Source organism: Geotrypetes seraphini, chromosome 7 (genome assembly GCF_902459505.1).
Source record: "Geotrypetes seraphini chromosome 7, aGeoSer1.1, whole genome shotgun sequence".
NCBI lineage: Eukaryota > Metazoa > Chordata > Amphibia > Gymnophiona > Dermophiidae > Geotrypetes > Geotrypetes seraphini.
In genome coordinates this window covers 179,635,606-179,659,940 of record NC_047090.1, presented here as the reverse complement: position 1 = coordinate 179,659,940, position 24,335 = coordinate 179,635,606, and the positions used below count along the sequence as shown (strand labels likewise).

Sequence of the window (24,335 nt, the reverse complement as noted above, 5' to 3'; positions counted from 1 at the left end):
GATGGGGGCTGAGTTAATCCAGAATGAAGAGTCCTTTTATGAAAATAAATCTTAAAATTTTGATTGTCAAGCAGAATACAATGAACTAGTGGAACAACGATCAAATTATTCCAGCACAGAACAGTGTCTAAAGCAGTGGTGTAGTAAGAGGGATGGGGGTGGGGGGAGGTGCGGCACCCCTCCTCTTCACCTCGCCCCCGCTCCTCTCCTGGCTGTGTTCATGCCCCTTGACTTCCCTCGTCCTTTTTTATTTCCCTGGCGTGAGGTTGCTATCGGCATCGGCGCTCTCTCTGACATCACTTCCAGGACCCGTAGGGGTGGGGAAGAGAGCGGGGGAGGGGTGCCACCACCCCACCGCTCACTGGTCTAAAGTATTTATTTATTCATTCAGTTTTCTATGCCGTTCTCCCAGGGGAGCTCAGAACGATTTACATTAATTTATTCAAGTACTCAAGCATTTTTCCCTGTCTGTCCCTGTGGGCTCACGATCTGTCTAATGTACCTGAGGGAAAGGGGGGTTAAGTGAGTTGCCCAGGATCACAAGGAACATGTGGGTTTGAACCCACAACCTAGGGGTGCTGAGGCTGTAGCTTTAATCACCGCGCCAATCTAGAAACCAAAATGTAGTAAGAGTGAGCCAAGAATAGGACAATCCAGCCATTGTGACATCACTGATGAGGTTGGCTCTTATTGGTGGAATGAGGCATTATGATGTCACAATACCAGCTCTGGTTATCAGAGGCTGAAACTTTTCACACTATTTATTTATTCAATTTTCTATACTGTTCTCCCAGGGGAACTCAGAGCAGTTTGTATGGAGTATATAAAGTAATAAATAAAATACTCAAGCATTTTTCCCTGTCTATCCCGGCGGGCTCACAATCTATTTAATGTACAGAACAGAAAACATCAGCAACCTCTCTAACCTAACAAACTCTAAACTAGAGAATAACACAGTGGTAGTTACCTGCGGGTAACCTGCTGAAAAGGTAGGGGGGAAAAGTGCTCACTGCGGTCACAGGGACAAGGCCATCCACCGCCCCGTGGAGCGGTGAATGGCCTTGTCCCCGCAGTTAAGGGAGGGAAGGTGCGCAGCCCCCTCCCTCCGGCCAAATCTATCTCCCTCTCTCCCCCTTATATTCACAGCGCTTTAGAAAATAAACTGAAGCCGGCAAAGCCTGCCTGTGCCACCCTGCAGTCGCCTGTGTGTGGGCGGAAGCCTCTCCTCTGACGCAACTTCCAGTTGCATCAGAGGAGAAGCTTCCACCCACACACGGGCGGCGGCATAGGCAGGCTTTGCCGGCTTCAGTTTATTTTCTAAAGCGCTGTGAAGATAAGGGGGAGAGAGGGAGACAGATTTGGCCGGAAGGAGGGAGAGAAGGGGCTGTACACGCAATCAGTGACCGCGCGCCTTCCCTCCCTTAAGTTTCTTTACGCCACGAAGGTAAAGGGGCGGGAGGGAGATTCTTGGGCTGCTGAAGGGCAGTCAGGTGGCAAGAGGGAAGGGTGGATGCTGCGGGGACTGGGATGGGGTGGTGAAGAGGACGGCGGAGACGGGGTGGTGAAGGAGACGGTGGTCCAGTGATGGGGACAGATTTTTTCCCCATGTCATTCTCTACTCTAAACCTAAATAAGGGAAAAACCCGCTCGTTTTGTTTTGAAGGAGAATAGCGACCAAATGGAGATAATGGAACCGTTCTCCCCTCCCCCTCCTTTTCCCTTCAATGAAGCACTACTCAATCTGAGCACCTGAATGTTCAGGGAAGCAGGTCTAAATACTAATGTCCATTTTTGTGGACATAGACAGTCCTTCCCTTTAGAAATAGAGAATAGCTGGGACATAGATGTCCAAGTGTCAGCCACTTCCTAGTCCTAGCCAAAACACGCCCTCGACACATACCCTCACCCTATAGATCAGGGGTGTCAAATGTCGGTCCTCGAGGGCCGCAATCCAGTCGGGCTTTCAGGATGCAATGAATAAGCATGAGATCTATTATCATACAATGAAATCAGTGCATGCAAATAGATGTCATGCATATTCATTGGGGAAATCCTGAAAACCCGACTGGATTGCGGCCCTCAAGGACCGACATTTGACACCCCTGATATAGATGTTCTTCCATTTTGAACGACCATAACCCAGCCTTGTAAAATTGGCGTTTAGACATCCATGCACTATGTACATCTAAATTCTGATTTAGAGATATCTAAAACATGAATATTGCTTCTAAAGTAACCAGCATACTATCACATAAGCCTCTTTTAAGTCTGTCTGAAGTAAAGTAGTGTTTTCACAGCTAAACTGTATATGGAATTAGCCACAAGCAAGGCTAAGGTTTTGTTTTATAAATCTTTATTCATTTTCTTATGTTACAGCAAGTGGATTACATAAGCTCAATTAAAACTTGGATATACACACTTGTTAAACTCATAATAAGTATCAGTAAAACATTTTTCTTTTGAAGCAAAGTATAAAATACAGATTAATATATAAGAATTTTAAATTATATAATACATACTGAATATAATAGTTTCCCATCCCCTCCCCCCTCCCTTCCAGTCAATAATATATATTTTTATTGTATTCTCTTCTGTTATTGGTATAATAATTTAAATTATTGAAATATTTTGTATTAACCAGAAATATGCTCCCCTCCCTTTTCCCTTCTTATCATATATTTTAATTATGGGAAAAATTTATCATTCTTTACAAAAATTTGTTAATGGTCCCTATATTTTTTGAAATTTATTCATATATCCTTTTTGTGTTGCAATAGCGAGTTCCATTTTGTATATGTGGCATACCGAGTTCCACCAGAAAATATAGTTTAATCTGTCATGTTGTTTCCAATTAAATGTGATTTGTTGTATTGCTATTCCAGTTAAAATAAATAGAAGTTTGTTATTACTTGATGAAATTTTACTTCTTGCTCTCATGGTTGTTCCAAATAATATAGTATCATATGTCAAGGCTACCGGATTTTCTAACATCCTATTAATTTGGGGCCAAATTGATTTCCAGAATGATAAGATTAATGGACAAAAAAGGCTAAGGTTTTGATATCTGAACTTTTTTTTGTTTTATTTTGTTGCTAGGCTTCATGGTGTGCTTGAAAAGCTACGCTGTGTCACTTCTGGTAAGTGCCTATTTCCTTGAATAGCTACCTCTGCTGTTAATGTGGTGGGATAAAAAAACATTGTTTTTGCATCGTCTCTTAGGGAGAGGAGGAAATAGTGGATGCTGTGGATGGGCCATTTGGCCTTTATCTGCCATCATGTTTCTTTTTTTCCCCTCATTATTTCTTTATTCAGAGAACCATAGCAAATACACTTCTCCCTCCATATTCACTATGATAGGGGATTAACAGAACCCCAAATACTGAAAAACCGCAAATAACTTTTTTATATGTTATTTGCTGTTTTCTATTGAACACCATCATGAATATGATGAAACCGCGAATAACATGGTGGGAGACCTGGCCTGTTTCTGAAGGAGAGGCAACACACGGTGAAGAAATAATTGGAAAAATTACAACAACCTAAACTACACATTTTGGTGGAATACAATATGCCATGTTTTTAAAATGGAAAGAACAATAGCAGTACAAAAGGGGACATATAATAAATTTATAAAAATATGGGGGCCATTGACAAAATACTGCAATGATTAAATAATAGAATACTTTTTCTTCTTTTCTTCTTTTAGAGATTTTCTTTTTTTTTTTTTTTTTTTTTTTACGACACACATATAGGGGGGATAAGGAAAACAATTTATATATAATATATTATAATATATGATACAAAATGTAACAAATGATTAAAAAATAATAGAAGGGTGGGGGGAGGGAAATTTATCCAGAATATATTGTAGTAGATATAAATATGTTATTGAATAATTATCAATTATATTCCAATATGTTGTATACTTTTATAAAATTTGAAAATATTATATTAAGGCAATAAAAGGGTGGGGGGAGGGTGAAGGGGAAAATCAAATTCAGACATACATTGTGTTAGATATAAAAGTGATACCATGCATATATCAAATGTATTTTATTATTATGTACACTTTTTGTAAAATTTGAAAATAAAAATATAATGAAAAAAAAAAAAAAAAAAAAAAAAAAAGAAGAAAGTGCTGGGAATCGGCGATTTTCTCTGTAAACGCTTGGAATCAGCGATTTCTCTATGCAAGCTGATGTAATTTGGGGGGGAGGAGCCAGCAAGCTAAAAACTGTGAATAATCGAAACCGCGATTGCTGAAACCGCGAATACGGAGGGAGAAGTGTATACAACATAATGCAATTTTTACAGATAAGCATGCATCCTGTGCACAACATCCAAATAGAAATGCAACTCTGTATTTTCGTAATCATTAATCCCTCTTTCCCCCACGCTGCCGAGGAAATGCTCTATAACCCCAACCATCACATAATCCAAAATGCTCATTATACATTTCAATTCCTACCTGACTGCTTCCTCCCCTGTATTCTTCCTCACCATGACCCTTCCACCTCGCCCTCTAATTCCAAGGCCCGAAACTAATTATAGTTTCCACCTTGAATCTCATGTACTGACATAATGTATCTTTATTGTAACCCACCTGCACCCCATGTACTGACAAAACGTATCTTTATTGTAACCCATGTACTGACTAAATGTATCTTTATGGTAACCCACCTGTATCCCTTACACTGACAAAATGCACCTTGATAGTAAACCACTTGTATTGTAACCCACTTGTATCCCATGTACTGACAAAATGAATCTTTAATGTAAACCACTTGCATCCCATGTACTGATTAAACGTATCTTTTTTGTAAACCGTTTCTATCCCATGTACTGTCAAATGTATCTTTATTGTAAACCGCTTCAAACTTCACGGTATATAAGAAATAAATTATTATTATTATTATTACATAGTTATCCCAGACCTTATGATAAGCTGGTAGATATTATGTTTTTTTTTGCATGAAATTTTATTGGAAAATTCTGTCAAATACAAAAGGGAAAAAAGGGATCCAATATCGACATATGAACGTCAACAATATTAAAAGAGAAATACATTATTCAGATAATGGGTACAAAAAAAAGAGGTAGAAGAGAAACCATGTTACATGACAAAATGTGATAAGAGAGGGGAGGGAAAAAAGGAAAAAGGAAGAGGGAAGGCGGAAAAAAAAAGGGGAGGGTGAAAGAAAAAAAGAGATGCCCCAGAAGTCAAGGGAAGAAAGAAGAAGAGAGATGAAGTGTAGAAAAGAAGCAATACAACGTCAATAAAAAAAGATGAATTTTAGAGAGAATCCAAGTAGGTTTGGAAAGGGACCCATTTTGTACATAATTAGTGCTTAAGGTGGAAGAGATCAACAGTTCACGTTTCTGTTGTAGCAACACAGATTATAGCCAAAAGTGTACGTTTCCTGAGTCAAAGGATTTCCAATTGGAAAGTATAAGTCTTAGAGCAATTATAAGAAGTGTATTAAATAATATTATGTCTTAAAGCCGTTAATATTGACATCAATTGAAGATAGTCCAATCTGGGTAATTTATCTGTGCCTGCGCCAATTTATCTGTACACTCTGCCAATTTCTGTTCAGATGGCACCAAGCCTGGAAGCCTTCCATTAGTTCAGGACAATGTTTATGTAACATCTGCACCAGAAAACACCCCACCTGCTGCCAGTTTCCTTGCACCTTGGGACATTTCCACTAGATATGTATAAAATCCCCCTTCTCCCCACAGTTTCTCCAGCATGCAGTCATTGCCCACTGCAAATAGCTGATAAATTCTCTCAGGGGTGTAGTACCCTGCCATCATGTTTCTGTGTCTTTGGATACTGGATAGGAGTGCTTACATGTGCTGCCATAGTTGCTAGATTTCTACTCTGGAGTCTAGCATAGAGACGGAACAGGAAGTTTTATATCCAAATCATACTGTGATAGTGAACAGCTGAAGGGGCACTTATTAATGAAACAGAGACCACTTCTGAATGTGGGCTCTAGCTCAGAAACTCTCTGACTTGATTTTGGGCCCTTTCACAGGCTGTGTCTTTCAGCTTAGTACCAGCAGATCCATGAAATACCCCTCAGAATAGGGGGCACATTTGCTTCCTTTACTCCAGTAATTCTGGAAATAATATGCAGTAAGTTGTTTGGCGATGGCTGAGGGGAGATATGATTGGCAGTCAGGGTAGGACATGGGTTTATAGGGGAGCCTGCAGGCAGGAGGGAATTGGGGGGGGGGTGCTTTTTGGGTTCTGGCAGAAGAGAGTGGGCATCTGTCCTGTCGATGTTGGGGGAGGTTCCCTTCCACAGCTGCTCAGCTAATCACGGCAGGGGTATTCCCTCTCCCCCCCCCTCGACCAGCTGAACCGGCAGGCTTCCAAAGTTGCAGCTTCAGGGAGCACTGCCAGCTCAGCTGATCAGGGATAACTTCCCCTGCCGCAATCAGCTTATGGCTGCTGCGTTCTGACTTTAAAATCCCAGAGCGGCATAGATAGGCAACTTTTTTTGGGCCTGTGTTTCAGCTGCCTATCTTGCCGTGAATCGCAGCTAGGTCGCCACTTTAGCCCACAGCGCTGCTTCCAGCGTTGGCCACGCCTACTTTGGATTTCCGCAGCCTAAAGTGGCGACCTAGCCGCGATGCCAATCGCCTTTTATTTAGGCGTCGGTAGGCACTTTAACACTGCCCTTTTTTGCTGTTTCTGATGATGTTTTTCAATTAGCTTAGGCATTGGCAGGGCTCCTACCGATGCCTAAGTTTAGGTACTGGTCATAGAATTTCCCTGTAAGTGGTTTATAAATACCAAAAATAAATAAATATTGTATGCAAATGTATCTCATGCATATTCACTGTGATACTCCTGACAAACTGAAAGCTAAGTGTGCCTCCAGGGAGGGCTGAGAAGCATTGCTTTATGTCAGGGGTGTCCAACCTTTTGGCTTCCCTGGGCTGCATTGGCCGAAAAAAATGTTTCTGGGGCCGCACAAACGCTGCAGCAAGACAGAGGAGGGAGCCGGCAAGACGGTAAACACCAGGGGGCAGCAGAGGAAAACACTGCATCGCCCTCGACCGGGGCCACACAAAATACTTCATGGGGCCGCAGGTTGGACACCCCTGCTTTATGTTGATATTCTTTTTTTTTTTTTGTAAATCTTTATTGATTTTGCAAGCTAACAATAGTGCAAAAAATAATGCATAAATAATTAAGAACATAAGCAGTGCCTCTGCTGGGTCAGACCAGAGGTCCATCATGCTCAGCAGTCCGCTCACGTGGTAGCCCATCAGGTCAAGGACCTGTATAGTAATCCTCTATCTATACCCTTCTATCCCCTTTTCCTTCAGGAAATTATCTAATCCCTTCTTGAATCCCAATACCGTACTCTATCCTATCACACCCTCTGGAAGCGCATTCCAGGTGTTCACTATCAATTTTTGAATTCCATCACTGTTTTAGTCTCTGCAACCTCCCGCTAAAACATTTGTCTTCCTGTTCTGAACCCTTTTGAGCTGAGTTTTACTTGCCTAAATAAATACTCCCAGTAAGTTTAATTTTTTTAAATCTCTTTGCTTTTGCAGAGCCCAGCAATCTGAAATCCTCAGAGGAGATTCTCTTTGAGACTGGCAAGAATCCGTCAGGCATGGGTGATAATGGCTCACTGGATGAGGCCCCAGCCTTTATGATCTCCAGCACTCGATTAGAAAAGAATGAATCCTGGGTGTCCACCAGCTCCCAGGGTCCAAGAGCCTCTGGTATCAGGTGAGGCGAGGCCTTCCACCAATTCTTAGGGTTAGAGAGCCTTGAGTTTCAAGGGAGGTGGGGGAGGGCTTCTTTGGAGCATGTTCTCCTGCCTCCCCCCAATGGGCTGAGATTACTGATGCTCTTGTCTGGCAACAGGCAGGATCTTCGGGCACCAGCACCTCTTGTGGGTTGGTGTAGCGTGCCGCTGCCAGATGGGGGTAAGCCTTCAATTTGGGTGGGCAGGGGATGCTGGTTTGCGCAGAGAGGAGGGCGTTCACAAGGGGTGGGGGCGATGCCGGTTCGCGGGGGTGGCATTTTCAGGCGGGGGGGGGGGGAGGTGGAACCAATTGAGCGAGTTTCCCTTCCTATGGGGAAACTCGCTTTGATATACGAGTAATTTGGTTTACGAGCATGCTTCTGGAACAAATTATGCTCGTAAACCAAGGTTCCACTGTTTTTACTTTTTGGCCAAAATGGCAAGATGGACACACCTGGCATAGTACATTCATTGAATATATAGTAAGTACAATCTTTAGTTAGCCCCTCCTGCTTGTCTGCTCATTGGATAGAGCAGTGCAGTTCACACCTACTTCCTGTCACTCCATCCCTAATTACTTTCTCCCATTCTCCTGACCATATTTGGGCACTGTTCCCTCCTTTCACGTGCCATGCCTAGACCATCTTTTTAAACTGTAGTCCTTATGGTTAGTTCTACTGACACCTCAATTCAATGTTCACTTGACTAAGGGCATTGTATTCAATTTCTCAGGAATGCCCTTCGCCCTTCTTCTTACTCAGCAAATGCTTGTTACTTGTATGTGTACAAATTCCTTCTGCTAGAATTTTATCAGTAGTTCATGTATTTTTTCATTACCACTCATTTTCGTTTGTAAATCTTTATTCATTTTCATCTCTTACAACAAGTGTATAATAATCAATCAAAATAATTTTTACAAATCACTTGACAATCTTACTTATAATCATTAAAGTATAAAAGAATCCCTTCCCACCCACCCCACCCATTAACAATAAATCAATTATCAAATATCATATTTCCCAATCCCACTCCACCTATATCTTATAAGGTGTCTGATCATTAGAATATGTAATCAATGGCCCCCCAAATCTTTTTAAAATTATGATAATTTCCTTGCTGTATAGCAAGCACCCTCTCCATTTTATAAATATGACATTACCACTCATTAATATATCCTTATTTGAATATTGTTACCTCCCCAGGGTATTTATTATATGACATTCTACCCTATTAGAATTATATGTATTAGTAATATCTTTTAGTTTGTGTTCTCTCTGTTTTTGGTTTATCACACCTGGTTAAATGTATTATATATTTAAGTGTTATGTTCTTTAATGTGTTCACCTCTTTGTATTATCTTGCAACAATTAATACCATGAGAAAATATATTAGTTTTTTCATTTCTCACAGTAGGATGGTTGTTAACTTGGAGATTTGAGATGGTGTGGCATCCTTTTTCTTATTTTTTTTCCAGACAGTCTTCTGGAGATGGCTCTTCTGCCCGCTTGATGTCTGCTGTTAAGCCACTGCGAGAGTTGTCATCTTCCGAAGCCATCATCGACATCAAACCTGAGCCTGATGATCTCATCGATGATGACCTTAGTTTTGTGCAAGAGAATTCCTTGTCCCGAAAGAAACCCATTATAAGCACGGCCTATGGCTCCTCTCGACCTACAGTTGAAATATACAGACCCCCAGGAAGCACTCAGCACTTGATCCTGGGTACTGCCAACCACTCCCACTTACACAGGTTTCCACAGGGCGCCCATCCGCTCGGGAAGCCATTGGAGACACAAAGTTCTCAGGCTTTCGAAACGATCCACTTAGGGAGTCCAGAAGGAATTGGTGGCGTGGAAGAAAACTACAGAACAAACTTGAAAGCCAGCTCCGAGAGAACAAGCAAAGAGGTTTGTGTACAAGGACGTGTCTGTATTCAGATACTAGGTTTCTACAGTGGAGAGAGAAGTTGGCAAATGGAATTATGGGCAACTTTCTCCCAATAACATAGGATTTAGGTGTGTTTTTCTTAGTATTATTTATTTACCACTTATATCCTGGATTGGCCACCATGAGAATGGGCTACTGGGCTTGATGGACCATTGGTCTGACCCAGTAAGGCTATTATGCTCTTATTCTAAGTGGTTTACATTCAGGTACTTTTTCATATTTCCCTATCTGTCTTGGTGGGCTCAAGCTCTATCTAGTGTACCTGGGGCAATGAGGGGATTAAGTGACTTGCACAGGGTCATATGGAGCAGCAAGGGATTTGAACCCACAGCCTTGATGGAAGATCCTGGGTTTGAAGCTAGTGGCCCAGGGTAGATTAGGGATATTCTGTTCACTTCTGAAACCAGCAAGCCAAGGCCTTAAGATCTACTAACCAGAATTTACTAACTATTCCCCCAATTAAGGAGCTCTTCTAAACTCGCAATACTATATTTTCCGCTACAGCTCCTGCACTCTGGAACTCTGTCCTGTCTGAATTTCGACCTGAAGAATCCCGTGATAAATTGAAGAGCAACTTTAAAACATTTTTGGTCAGGGCTGCATATCAAATATGAATAGGATCATATCCCTTGCCAACTCCACTTAAGTTCAGTGATGAATGAGAACCGCTTTTAAGAAGCGACATCCCACTCCCTTATTTTTTTTCCCCCTCCCTGTCTTACCTTCCTCTTAAATTTTATTTTTATTTCGATGTATTTCTCATTACCCCAACCCCAGTACCTCTCATACCAAATTTGTCTGTGTTTCGCCAGTCACTTATGTTATATCTAGGAAATGTACCCCTTTTAAAATTGTACCGTAATTTTAGTATTCTAAACTGACCAGATACTCGCTGATGGTCGATATATCAAATATAGAATAAACTTGGAAGATTAGAGATATTCTTTCCAGTTCTGAAACCAGCAGCTGGTGGCATGCATAATGACCAAGATTGGAGTAGAGGTCTGCATGGGAACGGGGATCGTAGGAATCCCGTGGGGATCCCGCGAGAATCCCCCCCTAACCCACGGGACTCCCACAGGAATCCCCCTCTGGCCCACGGAACTCCCATGGAGATGGAAGGCTTTGGAAGCAGGGTTCGTCCATATAATATAATGGAAACGTCAGCCTTAGTAAAAGAGGGGGTTTATAAGTTAATTACCTGAACAGAAAACAAAAAAAGGGTTCCACCAAAGAAATTCCACAAGGAAAACAGCAGCACAAACACAAAAGAAACTGTGGAATTGATGATCCTGTCAGAAGTAATTGCTGCTTTTTATGGGGACAGGCAGGGATGGAGGTAATTCCTTGCCGAGATGGGTGGGGACGGAGAGGAACCTGGCGGGGACGGGTGGGGACAGAGAGGATCCTGGCGGGGATGGGTGGGATTTCTTTCCCTGCGCAACTCTCTAGATTGAAGCCAGCTGCATGTATATTTTGATGGGTTTTGCCATGCTGGTGGAACAACAGACTTGGCATATGAATCTCACTGATTGGAATGTTTGCCGTGCTATCTGTGGCAGATTCCATCCTTTAGAATAGTGTGTGAGCATTTATTTGTGACATCAGCCAAGAAGGGCAAATTAGCTGTATGAAGTCACGCTTTCACCAGCTGATTTCTGTGTGCATTCTGCAGTTTGAACAGCTTTCTTTGGAAGGTCACAGGGTCCCTGCTAGAAGGTAAAACTGAGCTGCCAGCGCCCAAGTTCTCACCCATTTGTTGTTCTGCTTCTGTTTGTAGGAAGAAAGCTATCGGAAGAGAAGACTGCCTGTTGTGAGTTCAGTGGTGAAAATCTCAAAATACAATAATGATGGAGATGAGGAGGAAGAAGAGGAGGACGATGATGACTTGTTTTTACGGACAACAGGCATCTCCAGCAGTGTGTCTGTCCCAGCAAAGCCTGAAAGAAGGTATTGTACTCTTTTGAAAAATATTTGACCGGTGTCAGTAAGCCAGGACAGGAGAGGGGGTGGCTACTGGGGTCCAGTGAAAACAAACAGCCTGATGAAAAATCAGCTTTGACGGGTTCAGTTTCAGGTAGCAGCAGGATTATAACCAAGCAAAAGCCTTGTCTATAGAAGAAGGTTGCCAGGGTACATTCAGACAAGCTCCAGCACCAGCTCCCAGTGCTTACCTTAATACAAGAGAGGTCAAAGTTGCATTTATGCAGGCTTACTGACTTGTAATGCCCTGAAAGTCATTCTGTCATAATAATTGCTTTTATTGACCCTTGAAGGTGATTTCTTCTAAGTATTGCACAGCTTACAACAGCTGGCTGCAACATGGAAACCAGGTGTGAACCAAAAAGATAGCCAGTAAGCAGAGAGGACCTTCAGAATACAATCTGTGACAGAAGAGAAAACAAGAGTTTCTGGAGCTTGTCAGCATAGATATAGGAAAGATGCAGCCCTTCAGAAAACTGGCTTAGGGGTTAAGAGGCATTTCAGGCTGGCTAGAGGCATAGGAGTAGGGGAGCAGAATTGGTTTCATAGACACATTTGTTAATTAAGCAGTTCTGTATTATGTAACGACCTCTTAATTCTCTCTTCCTTCTCCTACTTACCATTTCCAGACAGCTTAGAGAAAGTTCCAGCTCAGCAGTGCTTAAAATCTAGACAATAGGCTCAGAGAATGTATTTATTAACGTCAACAAGGTTAAATCGGGAAGAGATTTTAGAACGGTGGGTTGCCTTTTGAGACAATGATTTCCTGTTGTTTCAAAACAAAACTCGGATAATTCATTCCCTTCCTCCACCTTTTGTCTCACTTTTGGCATTAGAGCACAGCGCTGCTGACCTGCAGGAACTCCCCGCTGCTTGGGTAGGGCAGACAAGGCCACTGGTTGCATTTGATCTTATCATAGCTGAGCCTTGGTTAAAATCATAAAGCATGTGCCTTATTCGCTATGCACAAAATGAGAGACGTCTGTGACAACACAGGCCACTTATTGAGCAGCTTTTTCTAAAACCTTGTAATCTTAAGGGTTCATTCTTTGCAGCACTGCAAATGTTTGGTATTTATTTAGATTTATTTCCTGCCCTCTCTGAAAGCTTAGAAGAAGAAGAAACGCAGATTCTGAGAACGAGCTGACAAAAACCGGGAGGGTAACGGAATAACAGGGGGACTTAGGTACAATATTAGAGGCTAACAATTTATCATCAAGGAACAATTTACAGATTCTGTAGGCATAGGATCTGGGTACAAGGTGAGGCGAACATGTTATGTACAGAGGGAAATCAGGTGGAGCAAGGACATACAGAATTTAAGGGGGCGGAGACTCTGGAAACACAGAGAGCAAAGCACGTTGGAGGTAAATAGAGAGGAGATCAAGCAGTGGCGTAGCAGGGGTGAGAGGCACCCCCCTTCCCTTCCCCCGTGAGTAACAACTTCAATGTGCTCCTTGCGAGGCTATGCACAGCACCCGGAAGTGACGTCGGCGGGAGAGCTAACGCGGTCGCGAGGAAAACGTTGACGACGTTGCTTGTGGAAGTGAACAACTAGATGTACTGGGGAAGGGAAGGGCGTGCGCGTGGCGAGGGAAGAAGTGGGAAGGGAAGGAATCAAGCATTAGTGTAGTCTTGTTCATCTGGCAGTTCATATCTCTGTTCTTATCGCTTGAGGACTTCATTGTCCTGGTTCCTTGTAACTAATTTCAGGCCCGGAGCAGTTAACAGAAGAGGAAGGTCTGTACTGCCTTTCGGAAAGTCATCAGGGAGTCCGGGGATCTGAGTTTTGATTCCAAAGCTTAGGGATGAAGTGGCTGGAGGAGCATTTCTAGTTGAAGGGCTCTTCCTGGGGGAATGCAGAGCCGGTTCTTTGTTTCGGAGCGTATCCATGAATAAATCACTCTCATCTGCTTCCTCCCCTTTCAGACCTTCATTGCCGCCCTCCAAACAAGCCAATAAGAATTTAATACTGAAAGCTATATCCGAGGCCCAGGAATCCATAACAAAAACAACCAGCTATGCCACAGGTAAGTCGTTTTTTCTGCAGCATGTTCAGTATTCTGTTTCAGCCTCAGAATTTCTCGCTTTGAACGTGCTGCTTGGCCCGAGCTTGCCTCTGATGTGATGCCTGGTGTGTGGCCTCCAATCACTGATCAAAAGCAATAAAGTGGCCCTGCCATGTGCCCTTGTTCTGCAGGTCATGCTGCCGTGTAGCAGCGGTCCTCGGCAGTTCCTCTACCTGTAGATAACAAGGGCCTGGGATCTGCGAATTTATTTTTTATTTTTTAATTTATTCATTTTTGAATTCTTACAACAAGTGAATTAAACATAATACAAACAATTTTCACATATCACTTGTACTTACAAACAAATATTCTTGTAAGATAAAATAAATACCCCCCTTTTTATCAATATACCTAATTCCATATGATATACATTTCCCACCCCACCCCCACATATCTGTTATCCATGTGCTAAGATGTCTGATCATTAGCGTAATTAGTCAATGGTCCCCATATTTTTTTTAAATTATGAAGATTCCCTTGTTGTAACGCTAACATCTTTTCCATCTTATATATGTGACAAACTGAATTCCACCAAAATGTATAATTTAATTTAGTATAACCTTTCCAATTTTGAGTAATTTGTTGCATGGCGACCCCTGTTAATATTAATAATAACTTGCAGAAATCGGACTCTGAGTTCTCATTGCTGTACCAAATAATATAGTGTCATAAGAGAGTCCTACATGATTTTCTAATAATTTATTAATTTGGGGCCAAAGGGATTCTGCAAATTAACACATACTGCAGACAAGTGCTAGCTGAATGCTCAGTTCTTAGCATGCCAAATCTCAAACTGTAGCGTGAGTTTAACCTTTCTGTGGCGCAATGGTATCGTTGACAGCGAAATTCAATATATTGTGTCCCAGCTCTCTCGAGATGAATTCCTTTGTTTCTTCCAGTTGATGAATCTGTTTTGAGATTGCAGTATATTAGCTGCTGGAATTTTGGAGCCCGCTCTTTTTTGTGTGAAATGTCATTTGTCTGTGAGCGGGCCATCATACCATGTGAATCTCTTGTTTTTCTCATACAAGTTCTACAGAAGCAAACTGTTCCTGTTGCCCCTAGAACTCGCCTTACGCAAGAAGAGCCTTATACTGGGGTGTTTCACATGCATAGCCATCCCTCCGTACGGAGCTCTCACCTTCAATTAGAAGATCCTAGAGAGCCGCTTACAGACCGGTTACAAGGTGGGTGAGCTCTGGAGGGGTGTAAGCGCTTCTTTTTTTTTATCCTCAAATTCTTTATTCATTTTTTCATCTTACAGTAAGTACACAATATTACATCATTTAAAACTTTTACACATCACTTGAATTTCTTTCTGTTGTCATCGTAAATACATAAATTTATTCCCTCCCCACCCACCCTTCCTTCAAATATTTCAGTCAAAAATATCATATAAATATTGTATTCTTATCTATTGATTAACCTTTAAATAGAATTTTATACCGTCCCCCCTCCCCCCTATATACAAATATACTGTCAGTAGAAAATGATGTCTAATCATTACAATAATTTGCTAATGGCCCTCAGATCTTTTAAAAATTATTATAATTCTCTTTCTGCAAAGCAATTATTCTTTCCATTTTGTAAGCGCTTCAGAAGTAGCCTTTACTGCCTGACTAGGCTACAGAAGTATAGTCAGTTCTTCATGGTCTCTTGGAAAGGCTCTGGAAGGGTGTGGTTTAAGTGGTCTTGGGTGTGGCTTTCTTACCCCATATATTAAATCATTGTTACTGTACATCTGAGAGTGGCTTCACAGTTTTCTGATGGGGAAGGATTTTTAACTGTTTTTTTATACCCAGGATACTCCTAGGTAACCATTTGGTAGTTTGAATGATCTCTTCTATAACTGGGGGCCTCAGGAGGAGCTTGATTTATAAAGCAAGGATTTATACCAGGGGTGGGAAAACTTTTTGACTCGTGGAACACAATGGGTTCTTAAATTTGACAGAGGGGCCGGACCAAGAACATCTTTCGATCCCTCCATCTCCCCCATGCAGCAGAATCCTTGCCCAGCTTCCATCCTTCCCTCCCTCCCATCCCTTATGCAGCAGAACCCTTGAGCACCAGCCCCCGCCAGGCAGCTGAACCTCTGCTGACCATCCATCCCTCCCATCTGAACCCCGCCGACCACGAGCCTTACATACCTCCCTCCAGAACAGTGTCGGGCCGGAAACAGGCTGCTTCGCGGCCTTCTCTTGTTAGGGCCTTCCATGTGCTGCGTTACTGATGACATCAGTGATGCGGCAGAGGGAATTCCCTGATGAGAGAAGGCAGCCTGTTTAGAGTGCTGTCAGTCCGACACTGCTCTGGAGGGAGGTATGTAGGGCTCACGGTCAGTGGGGTTCGAATGGTCAGCGGGCTGTAGTTTACCCATGTCTGGTTTAGTAATTTAAACAGTATATGTGAGTGCCTGGGTTATAAAATTGACATCAACAATATAGAGCGCTCCAATCATGTAAAATGCACAATATTATCAAAACAGAGGAAAAAGATCTCAAAACACCCCTGGGATCCAATCAATAGAAGGACTCCACTTTGGGGTTAGGATCTCATCATCGATCAAAACCTCTGTTGAGTTTAATATATTTTTTGTGTATGTTTATAAATATATTTTTTTGTGAGTAAATATTTCAATTCAAATTTCTATTTCTCCCACATTAGTGAAGAGCTGGCAACTATCAAATATAACCAAAGACTAGAAATCTGGCAAACTATAATTAAACTGGCAACAAGCACTTATCTTTTAGACCCGACGGAGGCCAAATCCGTTTCACACCAACGGGCTTCTTCAGGGGAAATACTGAAGCTTGTTGGATGCCAGTTTCAATTAATTAACAGTTGTCCGGTTATATGTTTTATGGTTGCCTCTACCAATCAGGGACTTTCTTAGGCTCCTCCCTAAGGAAGTCCCTGATTGGTTGAGGCGCCCCAGACCCCTCCCAAAGGAGGAGCCCGAGGTACCTCAGCCAGTCAGGGCCTTATACCCCACACGATGCACCGGGGTGTGGCCTAAGGCCTCAGACATGTCGCGGGAGGCATTTGAGCAGGAGGGATTAAGCACCCCTCCTGCTCTGTTAAAGGTACAGGGGGGGAGTTGGCATCCCTCCTGCTGTTATGTTAGTTTTTGGGTGGGACCGATGGCAGGAGGGAGTGGGAACCCTCCTCCCATAATTGTTTTTTAATGTGGCTGCAGGGCATATTTTTGGGGGGGTTCGGGTCACTTGTTGGGAGTGGGGGGTTTAATTTTTTTTTAAATTGGGCAGATGTTTTGCGTGTTTAAAATGTGAAAAATATCTGCCCGATTAAAAAAAAAAAAATTAAAAGCCGGCATAAGCCTTGACAAAAGTGACAGGAGGCTGTTTCTCCTGTCAGGGCTTTAACGATCCTTGCGGTCGGTTGGGGGCGTGCCTCCTATCGCCTCCATTTGCATGCAGATGGTTGGCGAATCGGTTGGCCTGCCTCCAATCGCACACGGTTCGGAGGGTTAGTGATTCTAGCCCTTTATTAGGAAAAGCTGAGCTGCAAGGTTGTTAAGAGGCAGCACTAGACATGGCTCAGAAACAAATACATCGGATGCTGAAAACTTGACATTTCGGGATGAAATAATTTGTCTTTGAGTTTGTTTCATTGTTGGGGAGAATATAAGATGCTGAGTTGTCTTGCAGCTTTTTGCAGAACAAAGAGGGAGAGGTGCTTACAGTTTACTTGTATGAAAGGCCACAGGTTGAAGAAGTGAGACCTTTTGGACAAGTCTTTTTCCATAAGCAAATGTTGAAGATTGATGTCTTGCTTTGATTTTCTTCCTTTCCCCCAGGTACTCAGCAAAGGCGAGATCTGATCTCTCGGCTCCACTTTGATCCCACGGAGAGCTCTTTAGTACCAGATCAAGGTTTGTGTTCACACTTTTCCTTCCTGCTTTGACATATACTAGTATTTTATTATTCAAAGACCATTAAACCAAGAAAGGGGAGAGTGGCGCAGTGGTTAAAAGCTAAGCCTCAGCGCCATGAGATTGTGGGTTCAAACCCATGCTGCTCCTTGTGACCCTGGGCAAGTCACTTAATCCCCCCAGATAGATTGTGAGCCCACCGGGACAGACAGGGGAAAAATGCTTGAGTACCTGAATAAATTCATGTAAACCGTTCTGAGCTCCCCTGGGAGAATAGTATAGAAAATTGAATAAATAAATAGTGTGAAAATATTCAGCCTCTGATAACCAGAGCTGGTATTGTGACATCATAATACCTCATTGTGAGCCTTCGGGACAGTAAGGGAATTTCTAAGTACCTATTTTACTTATAATTTTAATGCACCCTATTGTCTATTTTCTGTAAACCACTTAGAATCCTAACGGAGTTTAGCGGTATATAAGAAATAAATTACATTACATTACATTACTCATCCCACCAATGCCTAAGAGCCAACCTCATCAGTGATGTCACAATGGCTGGATTGTCCTATACTTGGCTTACTTTTACTACATTTTGGTTTCTAGAGTGGTGTAGTGGTTAAAGCTACAGCCTCAGCACCCCAAGGTTGTGGGTTCAAGCCCATACTGCTCCTTGTGACCCTGGGCAAGTCACTTAATCTCCCCATTGCCCCAGGTTCATTAGATAGATTGTGGGACAGACAAGGAAATATGCTTGAGTATCTGAATAAATTCATGTAAACTGTTATGAGCTCCCTTGGGAGAACAGTATAGAAAACTGAATAAATAGTGTGAAAAGTTTCAGCCTCTGATAGCCAGAGCTTGTATTGTGACATCATAATGCCTCATTCCACCAATAAGAGCCAACCTCATCGGTGATGTCACAATGGCTGGATTGTCCTACACTTGGATCACTTTTACTACATTTTGGTTTCTAGAGTGGTGTAGTGGTTAAAGCAACAGCCTCAGAATCATGAAGTTGTGGGTTCAAACCCACACTGCTCCCTGTGACCCTGGGCAAGTCACTGAATCCCCTATTGCCCCAGGTGCATTGGATAGATTGTGAGCCCACAGGGTAAAATGCTTAAGTTCCTGACACAGGAGAACCCACTCACTATTCACACACCCGCCAACCAAAAATGTCAAACAAAGAAAGCTATATGACAACCTAATGGCCACCTGAGCAGCAAAACTAGACAGACAACTCACCAATCTGCTGTCTTCGATTACAGATTACAAAACCTTCAAAAAAGAAACTAAAACTCTACTCTAAAACCTATTTAACACGACCAGATCCTTCCCAAGCTCCACCTACTATACTGTCTACTCCTTATCAAATCTAAAATGTTCAAATTACCCAACATGCATTACCCAATTTCATGACAATTCTTATGTAATCCGCCTTGAACCGCAAGGTAATGGCGGAATAGAAATCACTAATGTAATGTAATAAATTCATGTGAACAATTCTGAGCTCCTGGGAGAACGGTATAGAAAACTGAATGAATGAACAAGTGGCTCTTTTCAAGGATAAAAGGACTGTTTGATTGTTAAACTCGGTTCAGTGGTGGAATTCCCAAGATTGGGGTATTTTCATATCTAGGCAGTTTAATTGAAAAGGATTCTAGTAGAAAAACAGATGGCAATCTCAACAAGTACATTTTCCTTTGGCAGTTTTCAAAGTGAAAGCTAGTGCAGTGTCCCAAGGTAAAAAGCAGCAGTGCTGGCGGCCTGAAGATTGCCCTTTATGTGGTTCTGTTTGATGGTAGCTTCTGCACTGCAGGTGCTCAGGAGATGTTTCTTTGGTTTAGGGCCTTCCTCTGAGCCAGGGGTTCCCAACCTGGGTTGCAAGATGGAATTTCAGGGGGTGCAACAAAGAGTGTGTACCTTCAGCTGTGGTTGCGTTGTGTAGATAATAGTCTTGTTTACTTAATCGAAAAGAGAGAATAACAGAATTAACATATAAGTAAGTTACTGATTGTCAGAGTATTGATTGCTTTTAAAATAATTATAATGCAACATCTGACATAATCATTGTATATTGTTTCACTCATGTGAGAGTTCATTAAGTATTTCACCCCCTGGGGTCTCAGCTCGCTTGTTGCCTCTGCTGACACACACCATGCCTCCCTCGGTCTTATGAATTCATTCGACCAATCCTGTGCTTATCCCCACTTTATCCAGCCAATCAAGTGCCTCCCTTGTTGCCCATCCCCATACATAATGCGAAGGGGGAGGCAGGAAGTAACGCTTGTCCCAAGCACACTCCAGCCTCCCACTGTCCGAGTCGAGAGAGACGTAAACTCCTTTGTGTGTGTTTGTTTTTCCATATTCTGACAGCCCAATCTATTCATTCACTCATACTAGCGAGGTGAGAGTTTATTGGTAGTGAAATTGACCAATCACACAGTGTCATTCACAAGCAGACCTACGGATCGCAGTTGGCAACAAAGTTCCACGTTATGACAAACTCATGAATGAGAAGCAAGAGCAAAGACGTCATTGGATTTTATGTTCACAAGTAGGATTGACTTGACCTTTTACATTTTTTGCTAAATAAATTATAATCTATTCGCTCAATTTATAGGTCACAGGTACCAGGCAGGATCTTAAATAGTAGCAAGATTCCATGTTACCAATGCAGGGCAAGCAGTGGTTTCCTCCATGTCTATCTGAAGAGCAGACAAAGGACTTTTCTTCCAGGAACATGTCCAAACCTAACTGCTGTAGCCATGTCCTCTGGCAACGATGTTCCAGAGCTGAACTATTCACTGAGTGAAAAAAGATTTCCTCCTATTGGTTTTATTTATTTATTTATAATTTTCTGTCATTACATACATACATAATGAATCAAGAAAAGGATAATCAATAGAATAATATAAAATAAACATATCAATCCAAAATTTCCTTTCAATTCCACATCAATGGGGTGCCTCATTACTATTTCAGAGAAATATAAACTATAGGTAAAGAAATTAATTGAATCCCGATTCTAGGGCTAATTATTGTTCCTCTATAATTCTGTTGTAGATGGAACAATACTCATTTTGTTTCTCTAGCCTGGAGAAATTGTTGAAACTGTATAGGGTCCCAAACATTTACAAGGGAATTTTTAGATAAAAAGATGCCTCCAGAGCTGTCGCCCTAAGTTTTAATTTCAAAAATGTCTTTCTTTTTAACTGAGTGGCTCTGGAGACATCCGGAAAAATTCTTGCCAAGTCTCCACAAAATTTTGTCAATTCTCCTGCTATTGCTTGTAAAAGTATTTTCCTGTAACTTCATTGAGTCTTTGTACTTTTGGAAAAAGTAAAAGATTGATTCACTTTTACCTATTCTAAACTACTCAGGATTTGTAGACTTCAGTCAAGCTGAAGAGCTCTAACTTCTTTAGCTTTTCCTCATTCAAGAGTAGTTCCATCCTCTTTATCATTTTGGTCGCCCTTATTTGAACCTTTTTTCATTCTCGCATATCTTTTTTGAGATAACGTTACCAGCCCTTTTGTAATAAAGGGTTTTTTTTGTAAATAATTTTTTTATTCATTTTTAAACTTACATCAAGTGTACAGTAAATATCAACCAAATATAATATCACTTAAAAAATTTTCAATATCATACACCAAGAAGATTTAACCCCCACCCCCCTCCCAAATTCATATACAACTAATATATACCACATAAAAATAATATCTTACGACAATCATCTATATATTCTTAATGGAAAAACAAGAAATCCCCCCCCAAATCCACATGTGTATTAAGATTGGGAAAAGTGTAACTTATTCATTATTATAATTTAATAAAGGTCCCACACATCCTTAAATTTATTATAATAACCTTTTTGTAATAAAGGTTTGAGATTAGAAAGAAAAAAATCATTGGTGAATTTGTAGTCTAGATTTCATATAAAGCACTTTAAACGTTCTTATCTCCTCAGATGTCCATGACACAGAGTCCATCAGACACACCGACAGCAGATCTTTTATCCTGAAGAAACCCAAATTGTCGGAAGAAGTGGTATCCCAGAACCAGGCAGTACAGGGGATAGCAACCCATTCTGGTCGCCTCATACAGAACCGGTACACAAACTTGGGAAATTGCTGCTCAAACATAGTGTAAAGGCCTGAGATAGTCATACAAATCTGGAAGGAGAAGTGCTGGAGGATAGTTGGAGACTAGATAGTACAGTGGAAGTGATGCACAAAGATTGATGGGTTCTTTTGATCTTTGTTTCTTAGGGAGCTTCTAACATCAGAGAAGCCCCCAAGTCCTAAGTTCATAGTTACTCTGGATGGCGTTCCCAGCCCACCAGGATACACCTCCGAACAGGAAGAAGAGGAGATGAATTTCACAGGGGAAGGAGAAACACCACTCAGACAGAACCCATTGGCAAACAAAGGCGTGAAAAAACCTCACACCAAGCAGCATCAGATACTAACGAGGGAACCGGCTACTTCAGAAGGTAAAAACATTTGTATAACTAACTACCCACAGGGAGTTCCAGAATAGCAGTTGGGGTAGATAGAGCCTCTAGCACTCTGGCTTGATTACGAACATAAGAATGGCCTTACTGGATCAGACCAATGGTCCATCTAGCCCAGTAGCCCTGCTATGTTTGTGGAGGCCTGTCACTGCTGTGAAAGCTGAGACACGCCTCCACAAACATCGCAGTTCCTAGATCAGGCATAATTGTTGCAAGCATATATCTTTGTCCACTATCTTAGGGACCCTTGATGAAGACATGTTGATCGAAACACGGACCATGTTGGGTCCCTTTACCTGTACAGTTGTCTGCAGTTCTCTTCTTTGTCTTGGATTCACTGTGCCCTTACTGCAGACTTGTTGGATTTTATTTCTTTGTCTGATGTCTCAACTTGCTGCCAGTGGCTTCTCCCACGTCTGTGTCAACTTGCTGCCAGTGGCTTCTCCCACATCTGTGTCAACTTGCTGCCAGTGGCTTCTCCCACGTCTGTCTCAACTTGCTGCCAGTGGCTTCTCCCATGTCTGTGTCCACTTGCTGCCAGTGGCTTCTCCCATGTCTGTGTCCACTTGTTGTCAGTGGCTTCTCCCACGTCTGTGTCAACTTGCTGCAAGTGTCTTCTCCCATGTCTGTGTCAACTTGCTGCAAGTGTCTTCTCCCATGTCTGTGTCAACTTGCTGCAAGTGTCTTCTCCCTCATCTGTCTCAACTTGTTGCCAGTGGCTTCTCCCATGTCTATGTCAACTTACTGCCAGTCTGTCTCAACTTGCTGCCAGTGTCTTCTCCCATGTCTATGTCAAATTGCTGCCAGTGGCTTCTCCCATGTCTGTCTCAACTTGTTGCCAGTGGCTTCTCCCATGTCTATGTCAAATTGCTGCCAGTGGCTTCTCCCATGTCTGTCTCAACTTGTTGCCAGTGGCTTCTCCCATGTCTATGTCAACTTGTTGCCAGTGGCTTCTCCCATGTCTGTCTCAACTTGTTGTCAGTGGCTTCTCCAATGTCTATGTCAACTTGTTGCCAGTGGCTTCTCCCATGTCTGTCTCAACTTGTTGTCAGTGGCTTCTCCCATGTCTGTCTCAACTTGCTGCCGGTGGCGTTTTTGTAATTAGAGCCCACTGTAGATGGGAGGTTCCCTTGCAGAAGAGCTTTCTATAACTGAGGATAGAAAAAGGGAGATTAAGTGATTTGCTAAAGGACACATGGTGTCAGATTGTATAAATGGTACATAGGTTGCTCCGATTAGGGGCGCCTAGCCATGTTCCACATGGAACTCCAAATTGACTAATGAGCTTAATTGGTGTAATTGACTGTGCCATTAAGAGCTCATTAAAGAATTAAGAGTTCTGCGTGGACCTCAGAGTGGCGCCTACTAAGTGGGTGTGGTTGGGCAGAGAATAGGCATGGTATGACTTAAGCGCCAGTAAATTTGACCAAGAAAACCCTGACCTATTATACCGGCACATAACATCATGATGCTTGCCAGTGCCTAAGTCGAGATAGGCACGATTCTGTAAATGACGCCTAGTAGTTGATTGACAACTGTGCTGGGCGTTGCCTAGGAGAGAGGCGCCATTTACAGAATCAGCCCCATAGTGAAGGAAAATTGACACCGTGCGTGGAGACCGCTTCGGAGTGTCGCAGTCCCCATATCAACAGCTTGTTAGTTGAAAACACCTGTAAGCTCAAATGCGCTGTGGCATGAAGACTCGTCTGGTGGATTTGCAAGTGACATGTCAAGCTAGGCATGATTCCGTAAAGCTGTCCCTTTCACTGTTTCTATCCCCAGTGGAAATGACAGAGGCGAATGTCCCGGTGAAACAGAAACTGCCAGAGCGTTGCAGATACTGGCCTGCATGTAAACATGGAGACGAGTGTGTATATCACCATCCCACTACAGTCTGCAAGTGAGTGACGCCAACAGCCACATGGGACAAGGCTTGTCAACATTTTGCGTGTCAATTAAAAGTCAGGAGCAGCACTAGCTTAGATCTTTAAAACAGGAGGGCAAAGATTGATTGATTGATATGTTCAATTTTCTTTTTTTTTTTTAAATTCTTTATTCATTTTATAATTCACAAGAAGTGTACAGTAAATATCAAACAATTAGAATACAATATCACTTGAAAATCTACCATATCATACAACAAAAAG

At 42.2% G+C, this 24,335-nt stretch overlaps 1 protein-coding gene across 4 annotated transcripts in view; it reads left to right on the top strand.

The window, feature by feature from the left end:
- ZC3H14 (zinc finger CCCH-type containing 14) overlaps nt 1-24,335 on the top strand; it is a 92,540-nt gene that overhangs the window by 46,516 nt on the left and 21,689 nt on the right. For all 4 annotated transcript variants that reach the window (XM_033951495.1, XM_033951494.1, XM_033951493.1 and 1 more), the window contains 10 exons: nt 3,097-3,137; nt 7,579-7,759; nt 9,253-9,685; nt 11,506-11,675; nt 13,638-13,738; nt 14,809-14,964; nt 17,595-17,669; nt 21,643-21,784; nt 21,944-22,167; nt 23,971-24,088. In XM_033951495.1, the coding sequence (XP_033807386.1) occupies nt 3,097-3,137; nt 7,579-7,759; nt 9,253-9,685; nt 11,506-11,675; nt 13,638-13,738; nt 14,809-14,964; nt 17,595-17,669; nt 21,643-21,784; nt 21,944-22,167; nt 23,971-24,088 (1,641 nt within the window). The remainder of the gene's footprint in view (nt 1-3,096; nt 3,138-7,578; nt 7,760-9,252; nt 9,686-11,505; nt 11,676-13,637; nt 13,739-14,808; nt 14,965-17,594; nt 17,670-21,642; nt 21,785-21,943; nt 22,168-23,970; nt 24,089-24,335) is intronic.